Source organism: Scophthalmus maximus, chromosome 10, assembly GCF_022379125.1.
Source record: "Scophthalmus maximus strain ysfricsl-2021 chromosome 10, ASM2237912v1, whole genome shotgun sequence".
Lineage (NCBI taxonomy): Eukaryota > Metazoa > Chordata > Actinopteri > Pleuronectiformes > Scophthalmidae > Scophthalmus > Scophthalmus maximus.
The window spans coordinates 4396329-4415691 of NC_061524.1; the positions used below are offsets into that span (position 1 = coordinate 4396329).

Genomic DNA, 19363 nt, shown 5'->3' on the forward strand with positions numbered 1-19363 from the left:
AAAAAAAAGCAATTTTCAGTTTTTAGTATCTCTTATGAAATCTTACAGGTTAGTAGAGCTGGGTACATGTCCTGTCCTGGACTGCAGACAAGCTGATGTAGGTCAGCGCTTCCTATGGAGAAAACATAATTTGGACATAGAAGAAATGGCTATAGTTGCTCTTTCCAAGTTTTAATGATAGTAATAAAATAACATTTACCTTTAGTATCTTCCAGGCATTTTCCCCCCATTACTGTGGAAGTATGGAAAAGGTACTCAAAGCAGAATATATCATCATACCATAAATGTGTCAAAGTTACAGAGGCCATAAAATGAATACTGTCATGTCTCTTTCTGAGTATTTATTAAACAAAAAAAAGATGCATATCAAGATATGACCTAACAAAATATTCAGCGATACAAAACACTTCTGCAGTTGGTGAATTAGAAACAGGACACTGTAAAAAAAAATAATTTAATTGTGCATTTTAAACATTTTTGAAATGGAAGAACTGCCTTTGAATGATTATGGATGTGCATGAAAAAATAAATAAATATAAAAAAATATTAAGGAAAATCAATTAAATAAATGGAAATATATATTCAAATTAAAATACAACACAGCCATGTTCAGATTCTGTTCCACAATGTTGACAAAGAGTAAAAAAATGAACATTCGTCTATTTAGAATACCAGACAGTATTGAAATTGGTTCAGGTTAACAGACTTCTTCGAACAGTCTCTTGAACAATCATGTATCAGAATCCCCAGTTGTGGTCTTGATCCCTGCTTCCTCTCCCTCCACCATCTCTCCTCCCCCATCCTCCTCCTCCTCCTCCTCCTCCTCCTCCCCCTCGTCCCGGTCCTCCTCTTGGATTGCCCAAGTCCTTCTCCCTCTTGTGCTTCTCGTATCTCTCAGCCATAAGCACCAGCTCCTGGGGGACTTCCTGTTATAGGATTCACAACAATTACATGCACTGAACCACGGCTTCATCTTTTTCAATAGTTGGTTAATTCAAATAACATTGAAAACATGCTTCCTACTCGATTAAACTTTTTATTTCCGTTTCATCACACAAGCCATTTATGCTCTCCATGTTTTGATAATATAAAACTGTGTGCCAACCTGTCCCGCTCGCTCCAGGATAGGAATCAGCTCAGCGGCCATCCTCCAGTTCTCCCTTGTTACCAGGGTGATAGCAGCACCTGAGCGTCTGGATCAAAAACGGACCAATGTCACAGACTAACCCCCTCAAAAACCAGCCAGATACCGGCAGTGTTGTTCCAACCATATGACCCAAGATGGACACATGCGCACACACAGAACCTTACCCCGCTCTGCCAGTGCGGCCCACGCGGTGGACGTACTCCTCTATGTTACGCGGAAAGTCGTAGTTAAAGACGTGCGTTATGTCGTGGACATCCAACCCTCGGGACGCCAGGTCCGTGGCGACCAGGATACGAACTCGACCTGGAAGATCAAAATACAGATTTATTTTTACTTTGAACCTTCAGATCGCCGGCGTCAAGGCCTAACCACCAAAACTTCTACTTCTTTTAAAAAAACACTTCCTGTGACGTACTATCTTTGAAGTCCTTGAGGGCTTCCTCGCGGTCACACTGCTCACGGTCGCCATGGAGACTCTGCACAGCCATGCCCTGCAGACACATGTCACTGGACAAGTCGTCCGCCCTGAGGTTACAAGCACACGGACACACAAACATACACACGGGGCAAATGTTAGTGTACGTGTTCCACGCTGACAATGTCACATTGTGGTTAGCTAAAAAAAAAAACACTCACACAATCTTCTTGCCGACGAAGATGAGGACTTTATCCAGGGGCAACATGTTCCTGATGAAGTCAAACACGTAGGCCTTTTTCTCTTCTTCTTGGACGATCAGCACCGTTTGCTCCACCGTGTCAACCGCCTGAGACCCGGAGAAACACAGGAAGTGTTTTAACATCTTGTATTTGATTTATTTCAGCCGTTTCTGTAGCAGAGAAAAAAAAGGACAGAGACAAGAGACCGTAATGAATGATTAACTATACTTAATACGTTCACTTCCACTTACCGCTAAGTCCAGGGTGCCCACGTAAGCCATCATGGGATTCTTTAGGTAGGATTTGGACAGTCGCCTCACACCGGTGGGCCAGGTGGCACTGTAACAGTCGGTTTTCAATTTAATGGCGAACAGAATTTAAAAGAAAATCTTCGCAGAAAGGAATGGGTTTACAAATTAAACGAATGCAGGGTTGAAATTGATTTAAAAAGGTTAATTTTCCTGTCCTTCATCAGACAAATTAAAACACGTGATACAGAATATTTAACTTCTCTAGAGGCAGTAATCATTTTTTCATCATTATGGGGCATATTGCCTAAACTGTATTCCAACCCTCAAAATTCAATGTTTTTTATGCTCATGCTCTGCGCTTTTGTCCTCTCTTCTATTTATTGACCACAAGATGACTACATGTTTCAAATAGGGCTACAACTAAAGGTTATTTCAATAATCGATTTATCTGTCGATTAATTTTATCGATTAATCAATTAGTTATTTGGTCCATAAAATTGTGAAAAATGTCGATTGTGTTTCCTAAACCCCGACATGATGTTTTGAATTGTCCACACACCAAAGATATTTAGTTTACTGTCATAGATGAGCAAAGAAACTAGAAAATATTCACATTTAAGAAAATGAAATCAGAGAATTTTGCCCCTTTCTCTCCATAAAAACTACTTGAACCGATTAATCGATTATCAAAATAGTTTGAGATTCATTTAGTAATCGTTTGCTGATCGATTACTTGTTGCAGCTCTAGTTTCAAGTGCCTCATGTGACTCGACTTTACCTGGTCATGACGGTCTGTCGGTCTGGCCGGATGTCCAGGAGGATCTTCATGATCTGAGGTTCAAAGCCCATGTCGAGCATACGGTCGGCCTCGTCCAGCACCTGTTCCCGGTGATCACAGAGGTTAATAAAAAAACGACGACCGATCTGTACCCCCACACTAAACACAAACAACTGACCAAGTAGGTGATGGAGCGAAGATTGATGAGCTCGTTCATCTGCAGATCATTCAGTCGGCCCGGTGTCGCGATGACGATGTCCACGCCACCCTTCACCAGGTTGATCTGGCCTCTCCTGTCCCCTCCGCCATAGATACAGATACTGAGAGTATGGACACAAGTGCTATTAAGTCAGTGGTTCAGAGCTAATCCTTAAATGACCCAATAACGTAAGACTGCTGGACCTTTTGTAGCCCTTGTATCGGTATTTGCTGCACTCGGTCTCAATCTGCAGGGCCAGCTCTCTGGTGGGAGTCAGCACCAACATGCCTGGACCATTGCGCTCAGCCCGCGGTCTGGGAAGGAAGGAAGTTTGACAGTCATACTAGCTCAATGAAAACAAATTAAAAGGGAAAGAGTACTTCCACAGTTTGGAAAAAATTATATCAAAGCATCACAACGCCTAAAAGGAAAGATGGAAAATGGGAGTGAATTTAAGAAACGGGGGCCCTGTTCTCACACAAGCTGTCCGTCCATGTGGATGAACCCTGGCAGCAGGTAGGCCAAGGTTTTCCCTGTTCCTGTCTGAGCGATCGCTATCAGGTCCTCGCCGCTCAGCAACACTGGCCAAGCCTGAGACTGGGGAAGAAAAGAAAAAAATATATATTAATACATTTGTACAAAAAGATTTAAGTAACATAAAAAGAAAGAATGACCAAGAACCTGTTCCAATACTATTGTTTACAAAATAAAAGAAACGCAAAAATAACCAAGTAAACTACCAAACACAAACCACAATGGCAATAAAGAAGATGGAAGCAGCTATTTGTGAAGGTAACAATTACCTTAAATGATAAAAAAACAAACCTATAATCCATTATTTTCATTCTCGATTAATCTGCGGATTATTTCCTTGATTAGTTTTTTGGTCCGTAAAATGTCATAAAATGGTGAAAAATGGCGATTGTGTTTTCCAAACCCCCAAGATGATGTTTTGTTTTGTCCACACCAAAGATATTCAGTTTGCTGTCACAGAGGAGCAAAGAAACATTTAAGAAGCTGAAATTAAAGAATTTTGACTTTTTTCCCCCTAAAAAATTCCTTGAACTGATTAATCGATTATCAAAAATAGTTGGCGATTCATTTAGTAGTTGATTATTAATCGATTAACTGTTGCAGCTCTACTTCCAACTTCAATTAAATTAAGCCAAAGCATTGCTTGATATTAATTTTCTGTCTGGCCAATCTTCATGCTTGAACTGGACAACAACAACAAAAAAATTCTGAATCAAATTTGTGTGTGCATAAATTCAAATTTAAGGTTTCTTTAAATACAGCATTTTAAGAAAAACACTTGTTTTTCTTCTTCTTCCAACAGTGAGATGAGAGCAATGAAGAAAACTCTCACGTCTGTGTGTCTTTAATAACAGAGATGCAGTCAGGCCATGTTAAACCTAATGTACAGTAGCACAGATGACTGAAATAATAAGACCTGGTTAGAATTGGCCAAAGAAAACATTTACTCAACTGGTTGGTGCAGATGCTGATCTGATCGCTTGAAAGCGGCAGGTTATTAATAAAAGTAGAGGGTGGATGAAAGCTAGGGTGGGGTAGTGGCACAGCAGCATAAGACACGGTTACAGCAGTGCTTGTCTGACTGTACCTGCATTATACAAAACCAGTTGTGCCATTACTTGAAAACAAAAGAAGGCCTGGTATCACATTCCAATCTGAGCGAACCTTTATGTGTGGAACAAAAGTGAAATCAGAGAAGGATATGATGCGGTTTAATTTCGCCTTACAGCCTATTCCCTTTTTTCTGAGTTTTGCACTGACACAGACGTAGAGATCAATGCTAGGAAAACTTAGGAAACGGACCCACAAACTGTCCCACAATACACTGGAGGCTGGAATTACAACATAAAAAATTGATCTTATGTGACTTCTGTGATCTATATGTAGATATTATACAGATAATGGGTTCGTGTGGCATCTGTTCAATTAGTGGGGATGGAACAACCTGTAAATATTACCGAAGAACTGTTCCTTTTCTGCCACCGAATTAAACAACAGCCTAACTCATGTGATAGGAGTTATGATTAATGATAATGACTGTAACACAAACACTTGTGTACACTAATGTGACAGAGCTCATTGGACAGTATGGTACACAACTATAGATATACAATATATAGGTCCAGGAAGTGTCTGAAGGTGGTATTTTCTGGAATCACCAGCACAGGGCGACTCGCTGGTTGCAAAAAGAAGTCTGTTTCTATAGAAGTCTACGAGAAAATGACTCTACTTCTCACTTGATTTATAACGTCAGGAAACATTTCCTGAGGAGATTATGGTCTCAATCTCTCGTTCCAAGTCTTTCTTCAATACAGCATGATGTTCATTTTGTTTTTTGTTCCAAAAAAAGATCAAAATGCTAAACTCAAGGCTTTTAAAAAGGTAGTTCGCAAAACCAATGGATGGCATCACGGTTGGTTGCAACTTGCACACAACAGAATTCCCTTCAAATTCAGAGAACACCAACAAACATTGTATGTGACCTAACTAGTAATGGCTGCAGACCAAAGTTACCGAAAGGAGGAGAGAGGTGTAAAGAAAGAAACTGAAAGAATCCTCATTGCGATGCATCACATAACAGGTTTACTCACAGCTTTGCAGGAAATGATATGTTTGCCACTCCTTCGTTTCCATGTAACACTGAACATTCACCGATTTTAAGTGATTGAGTAGATACTATGGGTTTTAAAGATAAGATAATACTTTATTGATCCCGATGGGGGGAATGTGTGTAAGGCTGTTGTCTCCCCGATGAGAGTGGGAGAACAACAAAAAAGAAGAAAGAAAAAAAGAAAAGAAAAAAAAGGTATTTCCTGTTATGGCTACTGTTGAAGTGAGTATTTCCAAATATTGATCTTTGTAAATCCTGGGGATTGCCACAGACAGAACAAAGAGGAAGCAGGTGTATCGCACATGGAAACTTTTGTTCTATAAAACTTTTTTGTAAAATGGCATTTAAACAACTCTGGAAATGTTTTACAGGACATTTGCATTTCCCCCGTTTACAAATGACAGAATATGTTTACACAGTAACTTATTGAAAATACTCAGATCATGGTAGTACTTTATTTCAAGTAATAACTTTTTTTTCTCTATACTTTAAGGCACTTTGGAGTAGACCCTGCACCCATCTCATTTTCTTATGGTACATTGCATCATTCAAGTGATTTGCGTTTTACAGATTCATTGAGTAGGTAAGAGAAGATTTACTGTGTCAATATATTCACATAGTCGACATAATGATTAAAGTGATGAATTACAAAATCAGTCTGCCCACGCTCATACCTGGATGGGGGTTGGTTTGACAAAGCCAACTCGCTCAATATTTTCCATGATCTCTGGATAAAGCTCGAAGGCCTCCAGAAAAGTGCGGCAGGGATTGGGGACGGGCCGCTTCTCCCCTTCCTCCTTCAGGTCGTCCACAAAAATATTGTTATTCTCTTTCCTGGGGGAAAAACACAAACGGGGAAATGGAGGAATTGGTTGAATCGATAGTTGGTGGTTAATGTTGTGCTGGACAAAAATAAAATACACTGTGTTTTTGGTTATATCTTTTGACTCTGCCTCTACTTATACTAGCTTTTTATATAATGAAGGTGTAAAGCATTAAATATAATGTTGACACATGGTGCTCTCCAATTTACATGGAATAAGAAAGAAAAAAATATCACTGCAAAACGTACCTCCATTCACAGACTTCCTCTGCGGTGAGCATGGATACACTCTCTGCCTCCATGTAAAACTTCTTCTTCATGGGTGGGAGGTCTGAAGGAAGTCAGAAAGATTACAGAAAAAGTTTAAAGCCTTGGATATCAAACATGCTCAAATGTGTGCTGACAAAAAGAGAATTCAAAGTAGTTGTCCTAATAGGAGAGTTTTGTCTTTTAACCCCTCTGGGGTAAAAAGGGCTACGATTCCCATCACCTCATTCATTTTTTATTTCAAATAATATATGAGCCCTCACCCTGCCACTTGAGCTCTTCGTACTTCCCCCTGTTCTCCCGGATGCTGTTCCAGTCTATGGATCCACTGGCCGGGGCGACACTGGAAGCCTGCAATTGGTCAGCGGACCAGACGGAGCCGTTCTTCACTCCTCCATCACCTTCTGGTCTGTAGTCTCCCACCCTGCCAGCCCCTGAGAAACAGAGGAGTATGATGCAAGAGATTCAGTTACATGCATACAGAACCACGTTTATAGTATAAAACAACGTAGAAATAAAAAAAGGCCATGAACGACCTAAACACAGTGACGCTACCATCAACTTTTCTAGAGGACCTGGTGACAAGGCTGTGCATACAATCAAAAGGATGTCCCAAATCAAAGTGTCTGAATTAATCTCGTTTCACTCATTTTTATTAGACAGAAAGTGAAGCTAATGTTTGTCACACTAATGCTTGAGTGAATATCACAGGTAGACTGTTTGTGCCCTTTAGATGTGCTGCAATTCACGGAATGAGACTTGGTTAGGACCTACCTCATTATGCAATCACAAAAACAATGAAATGTGCTTTATGACGCACAACTGCCAGGAATCATTTCAGGATCAAAATCAAGGTTTTATAGAAAAAACTACTGCGTACCATTGCGAAATCTAGAGTTGCCATCAGCCACCAAGTCTTCAATCATGTCCTTGGCCTTCTGCTGGGCATCAGAGGAGCCGAAGAGGAGCACCTCACCTTCATAATCCCCCTTGTTTATCTACAAGAGATCAGTAGTTACACATGGGGCAAGAAACTAACATCCTTTACATGATCTAACCACAGTGCCTGATATTCCAAAATGACTTGAACAATATTCACTATGATTACAAAAAGGATACAGGGATGAGGCACAGCAGTCGAGACTCGGGTTGCCGTTAGAATCTGGTCCCAAAATACTGTAATCTTGGTTTATCTCACTCATATTTAACAAATATATCACAATGCATACTGCTATATTCTGACTATTGTCTTCTAGATTCTACTGTTGAGATTAGAAAAGTTAGACACATAAGTTCTTCCTTCCCGTTCCTTCATCAGGCCTGACGAAGAACATTTGAGCCTCGGTCATGTCCATGTGAAATGAAAGGAAAAATTGGGAACAAGGAAGCAGAGGACTGATGTTTTTTTTCTTCACTTTTAAGTTTACAATATTGTTGCCTGTACAGATTCGAGAGTCAACCTACCTTGATTCTTGCACCTGTGCTCTCTTCAAGTTCACGGATTTTGGTTCCTCCACGACCTTGACCGGGATTAAGATGCGTTTAGAGTCTGACAATCTCTACATGGACACATGAGCGACATTAGCTGTACTTGTGTGCAGGACATTGCCCACAAAACCGTTCACGTAAATTGTCAGAATTACGTTTACGTTATTTACTAGATGCCTTATGATGAAGTTATTTGATCCTATAGACACTTGACATGTGTAAAAAAATATATATATATGCTATAGCTGTATGACATAACAGCAACATAAATATGCTACATGATTACTTATTTACATATGCATACATTTCCAAAAATTGCATAAATCCAGGTTCAAAAATCTTCTATTTCACTACGTTGACATAGTGAAGGCCTTTTCTCTTTTAATAAATCCATAAACCAGGAAATACAGTCAGAAAGAATAATTTGGAGAAAAACATCAAGTATTGTTATTGCGATCTCTGGCCAGCAAATGAACACCTACGTGTGTATTTTGGACGTTTTATATCTATTAGTGTGAAAACAGAACCAAAATGGCCGCCCATCTTAAAAATTGACGCAAATAATATTTTGCCTACAGTGTCTCGCAGAGTCAAATGAAAAATAAATAATCATTTGTCTTGGCCAACTTATTATTTTCTCTGGGGAGAATGTGAAACATTTATCAAAAACAAACTTTTTTTTACGAACTAGCTAACTTAGCGCCCGCGCATGTAGCACAACTAGCTAACAGGCTAAAAGTCATGTTAGCCAACTCTGCGAGGTGTAAACTTAAAATGGCTGCTTCTTATTTATTTCATACACACACCTATTATTCTCCCTATTGAGGCATTTTCCACGGAGAGAGTCACGGGCGGGCAAGAGTCCGACTTTTCACCGGCGAATGTCCGTTGTGGCCCCCGGCCTCCGCGGTCCGCGCTTGGGGGATAAGGGCGACCATCGCCGCCTCCTCCGCCTCCACCTCCTCCTCCTCCTCCTCCTCCGCCGCAGCCGCCGCCTCCGCCCCTTCTCCAACTTCTGTACCCGCCGCTGCCCGGGTCATCTCTCCCGTCTCTCGAGCCTCCGAGTCTGGCTCCAGCTCTCACACCGAAACATGCGCGGTCCACATCACACGGTGGTTTCCACTGAGTCGGAGCTGCTTTCGTGGCGGGTTTATAGATCGCTACTCCGCCCGCGTCGTACTCATCCTCCCAGTCGGACATGTTTAAATCATCCACGCACCTGGCGGCTTCTTCTTCTTCTTCTTCTTCGGCGGCTTCTTCTTCTTCTTCTTCTTCGGCGGCTTCTTCTTCTTCTTCTTCTACCAACACGTTAAAGTTTCAACCTGTCAATCACATCCAATGCCGCCTTCACGTCCCCTCCGTAAAACCCGAATTTCTTTTTTTTTTTTTTTAGATAGACTGTTAAGACCACACATTTCATGAGCACTCTATTCATAAATATGTAGGGTAATTAAGTTATCAAAAATTGAAAACCATACACATAAAAAAGGTTGGAAAAATTCACCAAGAATAAAAGAATACCACACACTAAAACCCTTAAACCGTTGGCTTCCGCCGTAAACATGTACAAATCCACTATTTCCGGAAAGGCAACATTAACATGTGACATGTTTTTGTTTTGTTTGTTTTTATATAATAATAATAATAATAATAATAATAAATATAATAATAATAATAATAATAATGATTGCATTTATATAGCACCTTTCAGAATTAGCTTCATCAATTGCTTTCACAAAAACAGGTTTTCAGGTCACAAATCTGTATAAAAAAAAGATATTAAAAGACGACATCACATAAAAGCAAGTCTATAGAAATGGGTTTTTAAAGTGACAAGAAAGAAGGCACAGACTCTGCCAGCCTTATCTCCTCAGGCAGGCTCTTCCTGCCTGAGGAGATAAGAGATAAGTCGAGGGGCCCTGATGGAAAAAGCTGAGTCAAGTTTTACTTGTTAAAGAAGACACAGAAACCCACAATAAACACTTCAGTTAATTTGTACTTTATTCATGAATAATAATACAATTATTTCTGCATTTCTCGTCCAGAGAACATAATGTGCACTTTAATAAATTAATTTCAAAAGAAATAATAATGTTAACATTTTGTCAAGCTTTTAAGGCCAGTCGTGTAAATAAATTACCGTTCCGAGCAGTAGAGAAATGGTACTATTGAGCCACCGGAGCCATATAAATGCCTGTGGCTAAAGCTACATGACTTAAAGTGAACTGGATGCCCAACCCCAAAAATGAGCAGTTTGACAACTATACAGTATGCGATAGGCGACAAACTCCACCTTTGTCGCCCTGTGAAGAAAAAAACATAAAGTAATTTCCATATGCAAGAAAGGCACCCTTAAGCAATTTACAGATGGCAAACATGAGCATGTTTTATGTGAGGCGTAATCCATCTAATTTGATCTTTTCTCAACCTTATTCCGAAGTAACGGGGCAGTTTCAGCTGGGACTCTTCTTCATATATGTAGAAAAACTCAATCAATAACTACAGAAAATCAAATTCCAATATTAGGACTGAAACTAACCGTGTGTCACATTTTCAGGCTCCTGAAACTCACCACAATACAACTGTGCTTCCCTGTCGGTAATATATTTCATCATTGCAGAAACTCCTGCGCGGGCTGTCGGATATCTCAATCCTCCTAATCGACAAGTTTTTTTTAACACTTGCCATTTGTTAGAAGATAATACTTGTTATATGATACTACAAAATGTTAATTTTTTCTAAGCAACGCACTCATTTGAAGTGAAAAAAGATGAATCAAGGCTTGTCGTTAACGCGTTAAAATACATTTTTAAGACTGCTGTGACTGCGTACCCCTTAAGACGTTAACGTGCAAAAACAAGTTAAAAATGCCTGACAGGAAGTAAGATGGCTGCCCTCTTTTTGTGCATAATTTTCATTCAGGAGCAGTCAACTCATCTACAAGCAGGATAGCACTTAAAAAAAAAATTCTGCTATTAAGTGAAGTGTTAGGGAAGTGTCAGTTAAGACCCTTGCAGAACATTGTTTTCCATTAGCCGGCTGGTGTAAAAACATAACATCTCAATCTGAATAGGGACAAAATGCACCAAAAATATTAACGTGTCCCTAGTAATTGATGTGATGAGGTCGATTATACGTAAATGTTTGTGAGGCCCAAAGAAGAGGTTAAAGAGGCCTCACGTGTACATTAAAAAAATCTTAAATCTCAGTTTCAGGTCCAATTCTTCTTCGTCCAGTTTGTCTCCTGCCAAAGTTTCCTCCAGCACATTTCTCTGGATAAGCGCATTCTCACTCTCTCTCTCTCGCTCGCTCACTCATATTTCATCGTGTGAATATATATATATATATATATATATATCACATTTTGACATCGTTAGCAGCAGAATGGACACATGGATAATGGACAACATGCATACATGCATGTTACAGTGTATTATTATCATCATGGGTTAAACAGGGAATCGGTGCACCGAACTGGGGAGGTGGGATAAAGTCAGTTCAGCAGCCTTTAATCGTTATTGATGCAACATGGTGCAACCAGCACCCATTAAAAATATAGGGTTTGTCAAAAAAATTTAATTTCTAATAAAATTGAATTACCTTGTGCGTCCTAACATTTCATAGTAACTGGGTTATTCGTATAATTGGCAGTACAGTTGTTGTTGTTTTTTCAAACTACCATCAAATGAGTTCAAATTAGAATATTCTAATGTTCACATAGGGCAAACTTTGTTGGTACCTTTTCATTAAAAGGTCTGGAGGAAACGATACTTCAACATGCAAGAGGGGCCCTCCGGGCTCCCGCAGCAGCGTAAGACATGCAGCATCATCTCATGCTCGGCCGAGACAACCCCCACTGCAGTCCAGCATTCAGACCATTAGCGACTGACCAGGCTATACTGTCAAAGCCAAGCGGGACATGGTCCAACCCCTTTGCCTCGAGCCACTGCTGATGGGACGTTTTTGCCGGATTAGGCTTGCTACATTCTACATTCGCCGACAACCTGCCGACCGATGACACACTCGGCAAGCGTATCAGAAATGACTTTGAAAGATTCTGTGGCTGCGTAGAATTAACACAATGAGATGCCTGTGGTCTGAGCACATGCTAAGGGGTTTGACCGTAAACTCTTTATAAATTTTTTTTTAGAATTCAGCTGCTGCCATCGCACCAGGCCTCACCTCATCAACATCACTCCTTTGTTTTTCGGAAACAGTCCATGCAGTGATATGTATGAAAGCCTAAGTAAAAGAGGACATGTTACATTAGACACAAAAGACAGACTCTCCTGTTCTTACAAGAAAGTCACTGAATACAAGCACTTGTATGAAAAGAAATTTAAAAAAAGAAGTCGCTAGTCAGCCCCAGTCTTTGTCAAGTTGGCTCTTCTGAGAATACTCAGAGGGTTGCATGTGTCAGTCAGTGTGTATTTGTGTGTGTGTGTGTGTGTGTGTGTGTGTGTGTACTGTTTCACCACAACAAGAAAGAAGTGGTTGACCCATGATTTTTTTTTTTTGTGGCTTATTCAAGTTTCAATTACTTTTGTCACTTTTGGCAATGAGACAGTACGTTCTTCTGTCTTTAAATTCACTCATTTAAAATTGTTCAAGGTTGGCACAAATCGGATGACCCATCTTGTAATTTCTACAGTAAGTTAAGACGCCTGCTTCTTTCAGTGATCAGCCCAAACTATAGGTTATTTTTTTGTTTTGGGTTTAGGCTCAGACTGACACTGGACAACTTGCAATTCCTGTTGTGTCCGAAATTATTTTGTTTGCATCTTCACTCTGATGTCCAGTAGTCAGGTGTCAAACATTCCTACATTGTTCTTAATTTCATTGTCAAGGAAGGTGTCTTTGCATGTGTGTATTGTTCGTGTATTTTGTCCTACATGAATGTTGCCACTTGCATACATATTCTATACATGCTTTATACTATTATCTTCCTTTTATTGTCTATGTAAATTTTAGGACCCCCTAAAAATGATAAAAAAGTATATCGCCAAATAAAATCTTTATGAAAGTGGACAAATCCATGTTTGACAAAATATGAAAACATTGTCCACACACAAAGCATTTAATTGCACAATTTTGTATTATTTCCTGTTTTGTGTCATGTAAAAATATGCGTGGCTTCCGCAACAAATGCATGTACATACAGTACGCAAGGGTGAGTGTGTGTGTGTGTGTGTGTGTGTGTGTGTGTGTGTGTGTGTGTGTGTGGTTATGCCAGCTGTATGTGTGGCGATTGACTGAGAAACTCTGAATTTCCCTTGGGGCGAGGCGCAGCTTCCTCCACAGTCTGCAAAAGGTTGGAGTGGCTGCTGTCAGGTCCCTGGGACAGGAAGTTGAAATGTTCTTCCGCCGCCTCCAACTTGCACTCGCGAATGAAGAGTTCTGTTCCGTCCCAGTTCCTAAGGTCACCGTGGTGGGCGTTGCCACGGTCGCTACCGTTGCTGCTGCTGCTCTTGTTGAGCGCGGAGGAGAGGCCGGCGGCGTGGCTGGTCAGGGGCTGGCCGAGATTATGCGCGGAGAGGGATTTCCCGAGACCGCCTTCCCAGTCCGAAGTCTTGCCTGGGCTAGACGAGAGCAGCAGCAGGGGGTTGACGTCCAGGCTCATGTGCCTCCTCCAGATCCCCTCCGACTGCAAGCCAGTCTTCTCCCGCAGCTGCACCCTTGCGTGGACAAAGCCTGCCTGGCTGTCCTCTTCCGGGTCAGCATCCGCACCGGCTCGCACAACTACAGGAGGGCCCAGGCCCTCTTTGTCGGCTGTCACTCCGTCCGTCAGGTCATTTGGGACGGAGTCAGCGGAGCAGCGGTGGTGGGAGGGGTGCACCATGGGGGGCAGCTGGAGGGTGAAGCCCCCGCTTGAGGTGGGTGGAGGCGGCAGGTCGGGGAATTGTGCTCTTTTGGTGCTGCCGTTGGGTGTGACCAAGGTTGGATAGGGGCTATCGGGCGGCAGCAGGGGTGACGGAGAGAGCGAGGCCGTGGACGGGGGGTAGGATGGAGGCGCCGAGTCCGGGGGGACGTCGTCGTCGTCAGCGGGGGCCAGGATGAGCCGCAGGCCTCTCGGGTTGGCACTGAGGGAGCGGCGTAGGCCCCCGCTGTTATCTCCTCTGCCTCGCACGGGGTCGTCCCCCTGGGAGGAGGGGAGGTCCCTGCCAACGATGGAGGTCTGGTAGTCCGAGTTGTGGTGCTGGTGGCTGTCCAGCTCGAACAGAGGCAGGGAGGAGAGGGCGAGGGCCGAGGGACCTTTCTGCAGAACCTGGCGGTAGACGTCCAGCAAAGAGTCCAACTTTGACTCGATGGAAGTCACCTGGGAGCAAGAGCAAAGGGTGAGAACATATGCATGAAAAATACATTTTGACAGCTTAGTGCTGAGGGTTTTTTTTATAACTCACCTGTCTTTCCACCTTACATACACGTCCCAGCATGCTCATGGTCTCCATAGAGTCCCCATCCGGGTTTAGTTTGTCCCTCATCTTCTTATCCACAGGAATCTGGCCTTTTCCCAGGATCTGATCTACCCTGATAGACACACACACACACACACACACACACACACACACACACACACGCTTGTGTTAATATATTAGAAGATGATGATATTGCAATGTGAGTAGGCACCCGAGCTTCACTCCAGGTTATCCCACATCAGGCAACACACCCTAAAGCAACAGACGGGGTGTTAAGATAAGGGTTAGTAAAAACACGTCACACATGGCTCGGCTGCATCAGAGATATTATATGAAAACCCCTGCAAACTCCATGCAGTTCAGATTAGATTTCGCAGAGTTTGCGCGGATGTCACGGGCTCTTGAACTTGAAATGAAGAAAAACAAACCAAAAAACAAAATCACACACGATAACCAATGTGCACACAAAAAACACCAAAGTTATAAGGAAACGGGGGGAAAAAAACACAAGTGTCGACATTTAAAAAGTCTGAAAACCTTCAGGCCACACAGACACACATGAGTTAGCAACGTTCACACACACACACACACACACACACACACACACACACACACACACACACACACACACACACACACACACACACACACACACACACACACACACACACACACACACACACACACACACACACACACACAGTTTCTCCTTCATGGAACCACACATAAGACGTAAGGTGATGCCGAGTGCGTTTGAGTATTTGTATGCACATTATCATACATTGGCATTAGATACAAAAAATGTGTGTATGGGTCAGACGGCGGTTAATTAAAACCTCGCCAAGTGGGTGGAGTTCAACACATTAGGATCATCAAGTTTTGGATAGATTCTAATAACTTCTGATGCACTTTATTGAGCCGTTCACTTCTAATATCTATTTTTTTTTCGTGATTGACAACACTTAGTGTGGTGCTCCCTGCACGTCCTACAGTGCAAACTCCAGCCATCTGGCAGGTTACTGTAAGAAAGCGTCCCTGCGAGCACGTCCGTTTGTTTGAGTCAGTCAGACAGTCGTTTGGGGAACCGCGGAGGGGGACTGATGGGGATTATTATACTGCGGGTGAAACTCGGATTAAGTGAAAATGACAGTAACCCTGAGCCCGGGAGCTTCCTCCTGTTGCTGTAATAATAACGCAGGGCGGGAGCGGACACGTTCCGGGGTCGGCCACTCAGGCTGGGACCAGAGCCCGCTGCACCGGCCGGTCTGAAGACAGGAGAGAGACGGGGTCAGACACATCTGTCTTTAAAACACACACACACACTCGGACACGTTCACACACACACACACACTGAGGTGCACAAATGAACAAGTCCACCATCCACTCATTGACAGTAAATAACACATGGCATATACTGTAGATAGACACAGAGTGCTGAATGTCATTAAAGGCAAATGATTGGCTGAATTTTATTATCTACTATTACGAATAAAAATACATAAATAATTTGAGGCATCAATTTTGCATACATCCCCCAATTTTCTTGTCATGATATTATCACATGAAAGTCTACATCTGCTATTTCTAAGGAGATCCAATGTACATGGCAGCACTTTGCTGGTCTGTGTGTATATACAGCCTTTGCAAAAAGACACACTCCACACGTACACTCCAAAAAAAAGAAAAGATTATGTAACTCCCCAGATGAATTATTGTCAAGAAAGTCCCCAGCAGCCTTTACAGTTCATCCAGCATCACAAAACACCACATGACAGTTTTTATCAAGATCGAAGGACAAACACGCTCCTATAAAAATAAAGGTCTGCAAATGTTAAAGTCCCAGCGTTAATAACATATTGTGCCCCCTGCTGGAAAAAATACAAATTCTAGTCTATTTCTTTTGCATGCTTAGATTAATTTCCAACACTCCACACAATACAAAGACTGAAACCTCCATATGTCATGCAGATGTCAGAACTAACATATCTATTTTTTTTTAAATATTTTTATTTTTTAATATATATTTATTTCTTTTCCTAACGTACGATAACACACAAACTGAAATGAAAAAATTGACCAACGTATGCGGGTTCTCTCTGTCCACCATCATTAAATTTTTTCTTGTAAAACAAAGTTCATAATCCAATGTTTGAGCTCCCCGACGACCTCTGCAAACATGTTTTTATCGATTAAACTACAGTCAGACCTGGGTCAAATGGCACTTTATGTGGAAGCCTGTTCGGTATAAATCTCTGCGATGACTTACCACATACAATCTCAGTTTCAGTGAGGGAACAGATGTAGATTTAGGCATACGGTGAGTATTAATTGCATGCTCACAATTTGGTCAAAGTTTGGAGGTAAACTTATGCCATTTGACCCAAGTATGGCACTTTTGTAAAGTTAGTATAGAGGAGCAGTCGGCAGGCAGAGGACTGGGTATGGGTCTGACCCCGGTGCGGACTGTTTCCTCCGGGCCTGGCTGTAATATAAATGTAGGGCGGGAGAGGAAAAGTTCTTGGCGCGGCTTCTGAAAGGCCTCGGAGGCGGACCCACTACAGTGTCAAGTCTAGGTGAGAGAGAAGGGACACACATGTACACAGAGGCTACTGTATATACACACACACACACACACACACAATCCTGCTGAGGAAGATTTGCTGGAGGTTGAAGAGTGAGAAAACCTTCATTTAAAAGTATTGATAATGAAGTGATCTATAACCTCTACGGAACCAGAGCGACGTCTGCGGGAACATCCACTTGTGCAAGTCTCTGGCACATTGCAAAAAACTTTTAACAAATAATTTGAGATAAGGAACAATGGCAAAGGTGAAAATGAGAAACGGCAAAATATGTAGAAAAAGTATGTTTTTTCATGCAAAAGGCCGGATCAGCGCTTTGAGGTGTTGTAAACTGTGTCAATGTGTGTTGAGTATCTAATTGTATCTGTGTGTGTGTGTGTGTGTGTGTGTGTCCTGACCTGGTCTGGAGGCTCTTGATCCGACAGAGCATGTCCAAGTGTCCCGCAGAGTACTGCTCTATGACGTCCTTCACGTCGTAGGGACGCAGCGTCTCCTTAAACTTCTTCTTTGCTACGTGGAACTTCATGATCCTACACACACACACACACACACACACACACACACACACACACACACACACACACACACACACACACACACACACACACACACACACACACACACACACACACACACACACACAGATGCTGTAATGTCATGACAAGAGACAATACTTTGCATATGTGGAAAAAAGGGTGTGATTCTGACAACAAACCACTAGATGGCAGCACAAACTTTGAGGAAAATAATCCTCTTTCATTTCACTTGTTGACCTTTTTTTTTCTTCTGTTTTTTTGCAGTGAAATTAAAACAATATTATTAAAAGCTCAGATACCTCTCAAGGAGTATCTAAAGGGAAACCAGGGCTCCCCGGTTCTCTGGTCAAATCCATAACAATCAAGAAATGGATGACTTTGAAACCTGAGTGTAATCCTCTATCTCCCCCGTATTTGATGAGCAGACCCACTGCTGTGCGAATAATATTGATACAGGTAAGCGGATCTACACTCTGGGCTCGCTCGGGATCCCCTCGTGGCTCCTGCGCGTCTCCAGTTGCCCGTTTTCCTCATTGTCCAACTGGAAACAACAGTGACAGTGGACCCTCTGTAACAACAGTCCCGACAGGGGAGGGGTTGTCCAGCACTCAACCCGACACCCTGGGAAAGCCCTCGGCCGCGGCCGCCCATAGAGTCGGCCTGCTGGGTGGGCACGCCGGCCCGGAGCTGGGTGGTGCAGGTTCTGTCTGTGCATGGGTGTGTGTGTGTGTGTGTGTGTGTGTGTGTGTGTGTGTCATATAGCAAACAGAGGGGCTGGTGATGCAGGGGGTTTTTAGGCAACTAATGATTTATTTCATAATCGATTAATCTATTAGTTGTTTGGTCCATAAAATGTCGTAATATGGTAGGAAAAAAGTTTCCCCAAACCCAAAGATGATGTTCCGTTTTGTCCACACACCAAAGATATTCAGTTTACTATCACAGAGGCGCAAAGAAACCAGAAAATATTCATATTTAAGAAGATGAAATCAGAGAATTTTGACCTTTTTTTAGTCATAAAAACTACTCGAACCGATTAATCGATTATCAAAATAGTTGGCGATTAATTTAGTAATCATTGCAATCGTTACTGACTGTTGCAGCTCTAGTCTATTGGTGTCATTTCACTGACATACAAAAAGCAGGATAAAGTATCTGCATATTAAATCTTACGAATCTGCAAATATGACAGAACAAGTAAGTTGGGCAGCTGTGGAAGGTGGGTGGTGAGATCCCCCCTTCCCGCAGTGGGCACGCCGAAGTGTCCTTGGGCAAGACACTTAACCCTACCCGCTGTGTGTGAATGTGCCAAATAAAGCGTGTTAATAAATGGCAGCGCTGTATGAATGTGTGTGAATGTAACTTACTACTGTAAAAGCAATTTTAGTGGTTGATGAGACTAGAAAAGTATTATATAAATACAGTCCACTTACCATTCACCAGTGACTGAATGGATTATTTTTTTTACCAAACTATGATTGAGGAGGGAACACTACGAGAAAAAAAACTCTCCTCCAAAAAAGATTCCAAAAGGAAATTGTTACATAACACGAATAACAATGATAAAAAAAAAAC

At 42.0% G+C, this 19363-nt stretch overlaps 2 protein-coding genes across 9 annotated transcripts in view; both read right to left on the bottom strand.

The window, feature by feature from the left end:
- Positions 1-326: 326 nt before the first annotated feature.
- ddx43 (DEAD (Asp-Glu-Ala-Asp) box polypeptide 43) lies at positions 327-9563 on the bottom strand. The gene is made up of 16 exons (XM_035605335.2): positions 9061-9563; positions 8231-8286; positions 7647-7764; positions 7030-7200; positions 6749-6830; positions 6351-6510; positions 3511-3629; positions 3236-3346; positions 3012-3153; positions 2834-2934; positions 2056-2143; positions 1784-1911; positions 1563-1672; positions 1312-1450; positions 1106-1193; positions 327-926 (listed from the first exon to the last, which is right to left on the bottom strand). The coding sequence occupies exons 1-16, from the start codon at positions 9452-9454 to the stop codon at positions 738-740; spliced, it is 2196 nt and encodes a 731-aa protein (XP_035461228.2). The 5' UTR covers positions 9455-9563; the 3' UTR covers positions 327-737.
- A 667-nt stretch (positions 9564-10230) lies between these two features.
- The window catches only part of kcnq5a (potassium voltage-gated channel, KQT-like subfamily, member 5a), a 74165-nt gene continuing 65032 nt past the window's right edge, over positions 10231-19363 (bottom strand). For 4 of the 8 annotated variants that reach the window (XM_035606029.2, XM_047335046.1, XM_035606028.2 and 1 more), the window contains exons 12-16: positions 17651-17782; positions 17123-17239; positions 15825-15935; positions 14656-14782; positions 10231-14570 (exon numbers count right to left, since the gene is read on the bottom strand). In XM_035606029.2, the coding sequence (XP_035461922.2) occupies positions 13479-14570; positions 14656-14782; positions 15825-15935; positions 17123-17239; positions 17651-17782 (1579 nt within the window). In that variant the 3' untranslated portion in view covers positions 10231-13478. The remainder of the gene's footprint in view (positions 14571-14655; positions 14783-15824; positions 15936-17122; positions 17240-17650; positions 17783-19363) is intronic. The other 4 variants (XM_035606034.2, XM_047335049.1, XM_047335048.1 and 1 more) reach the window with 2 other exon arrangements.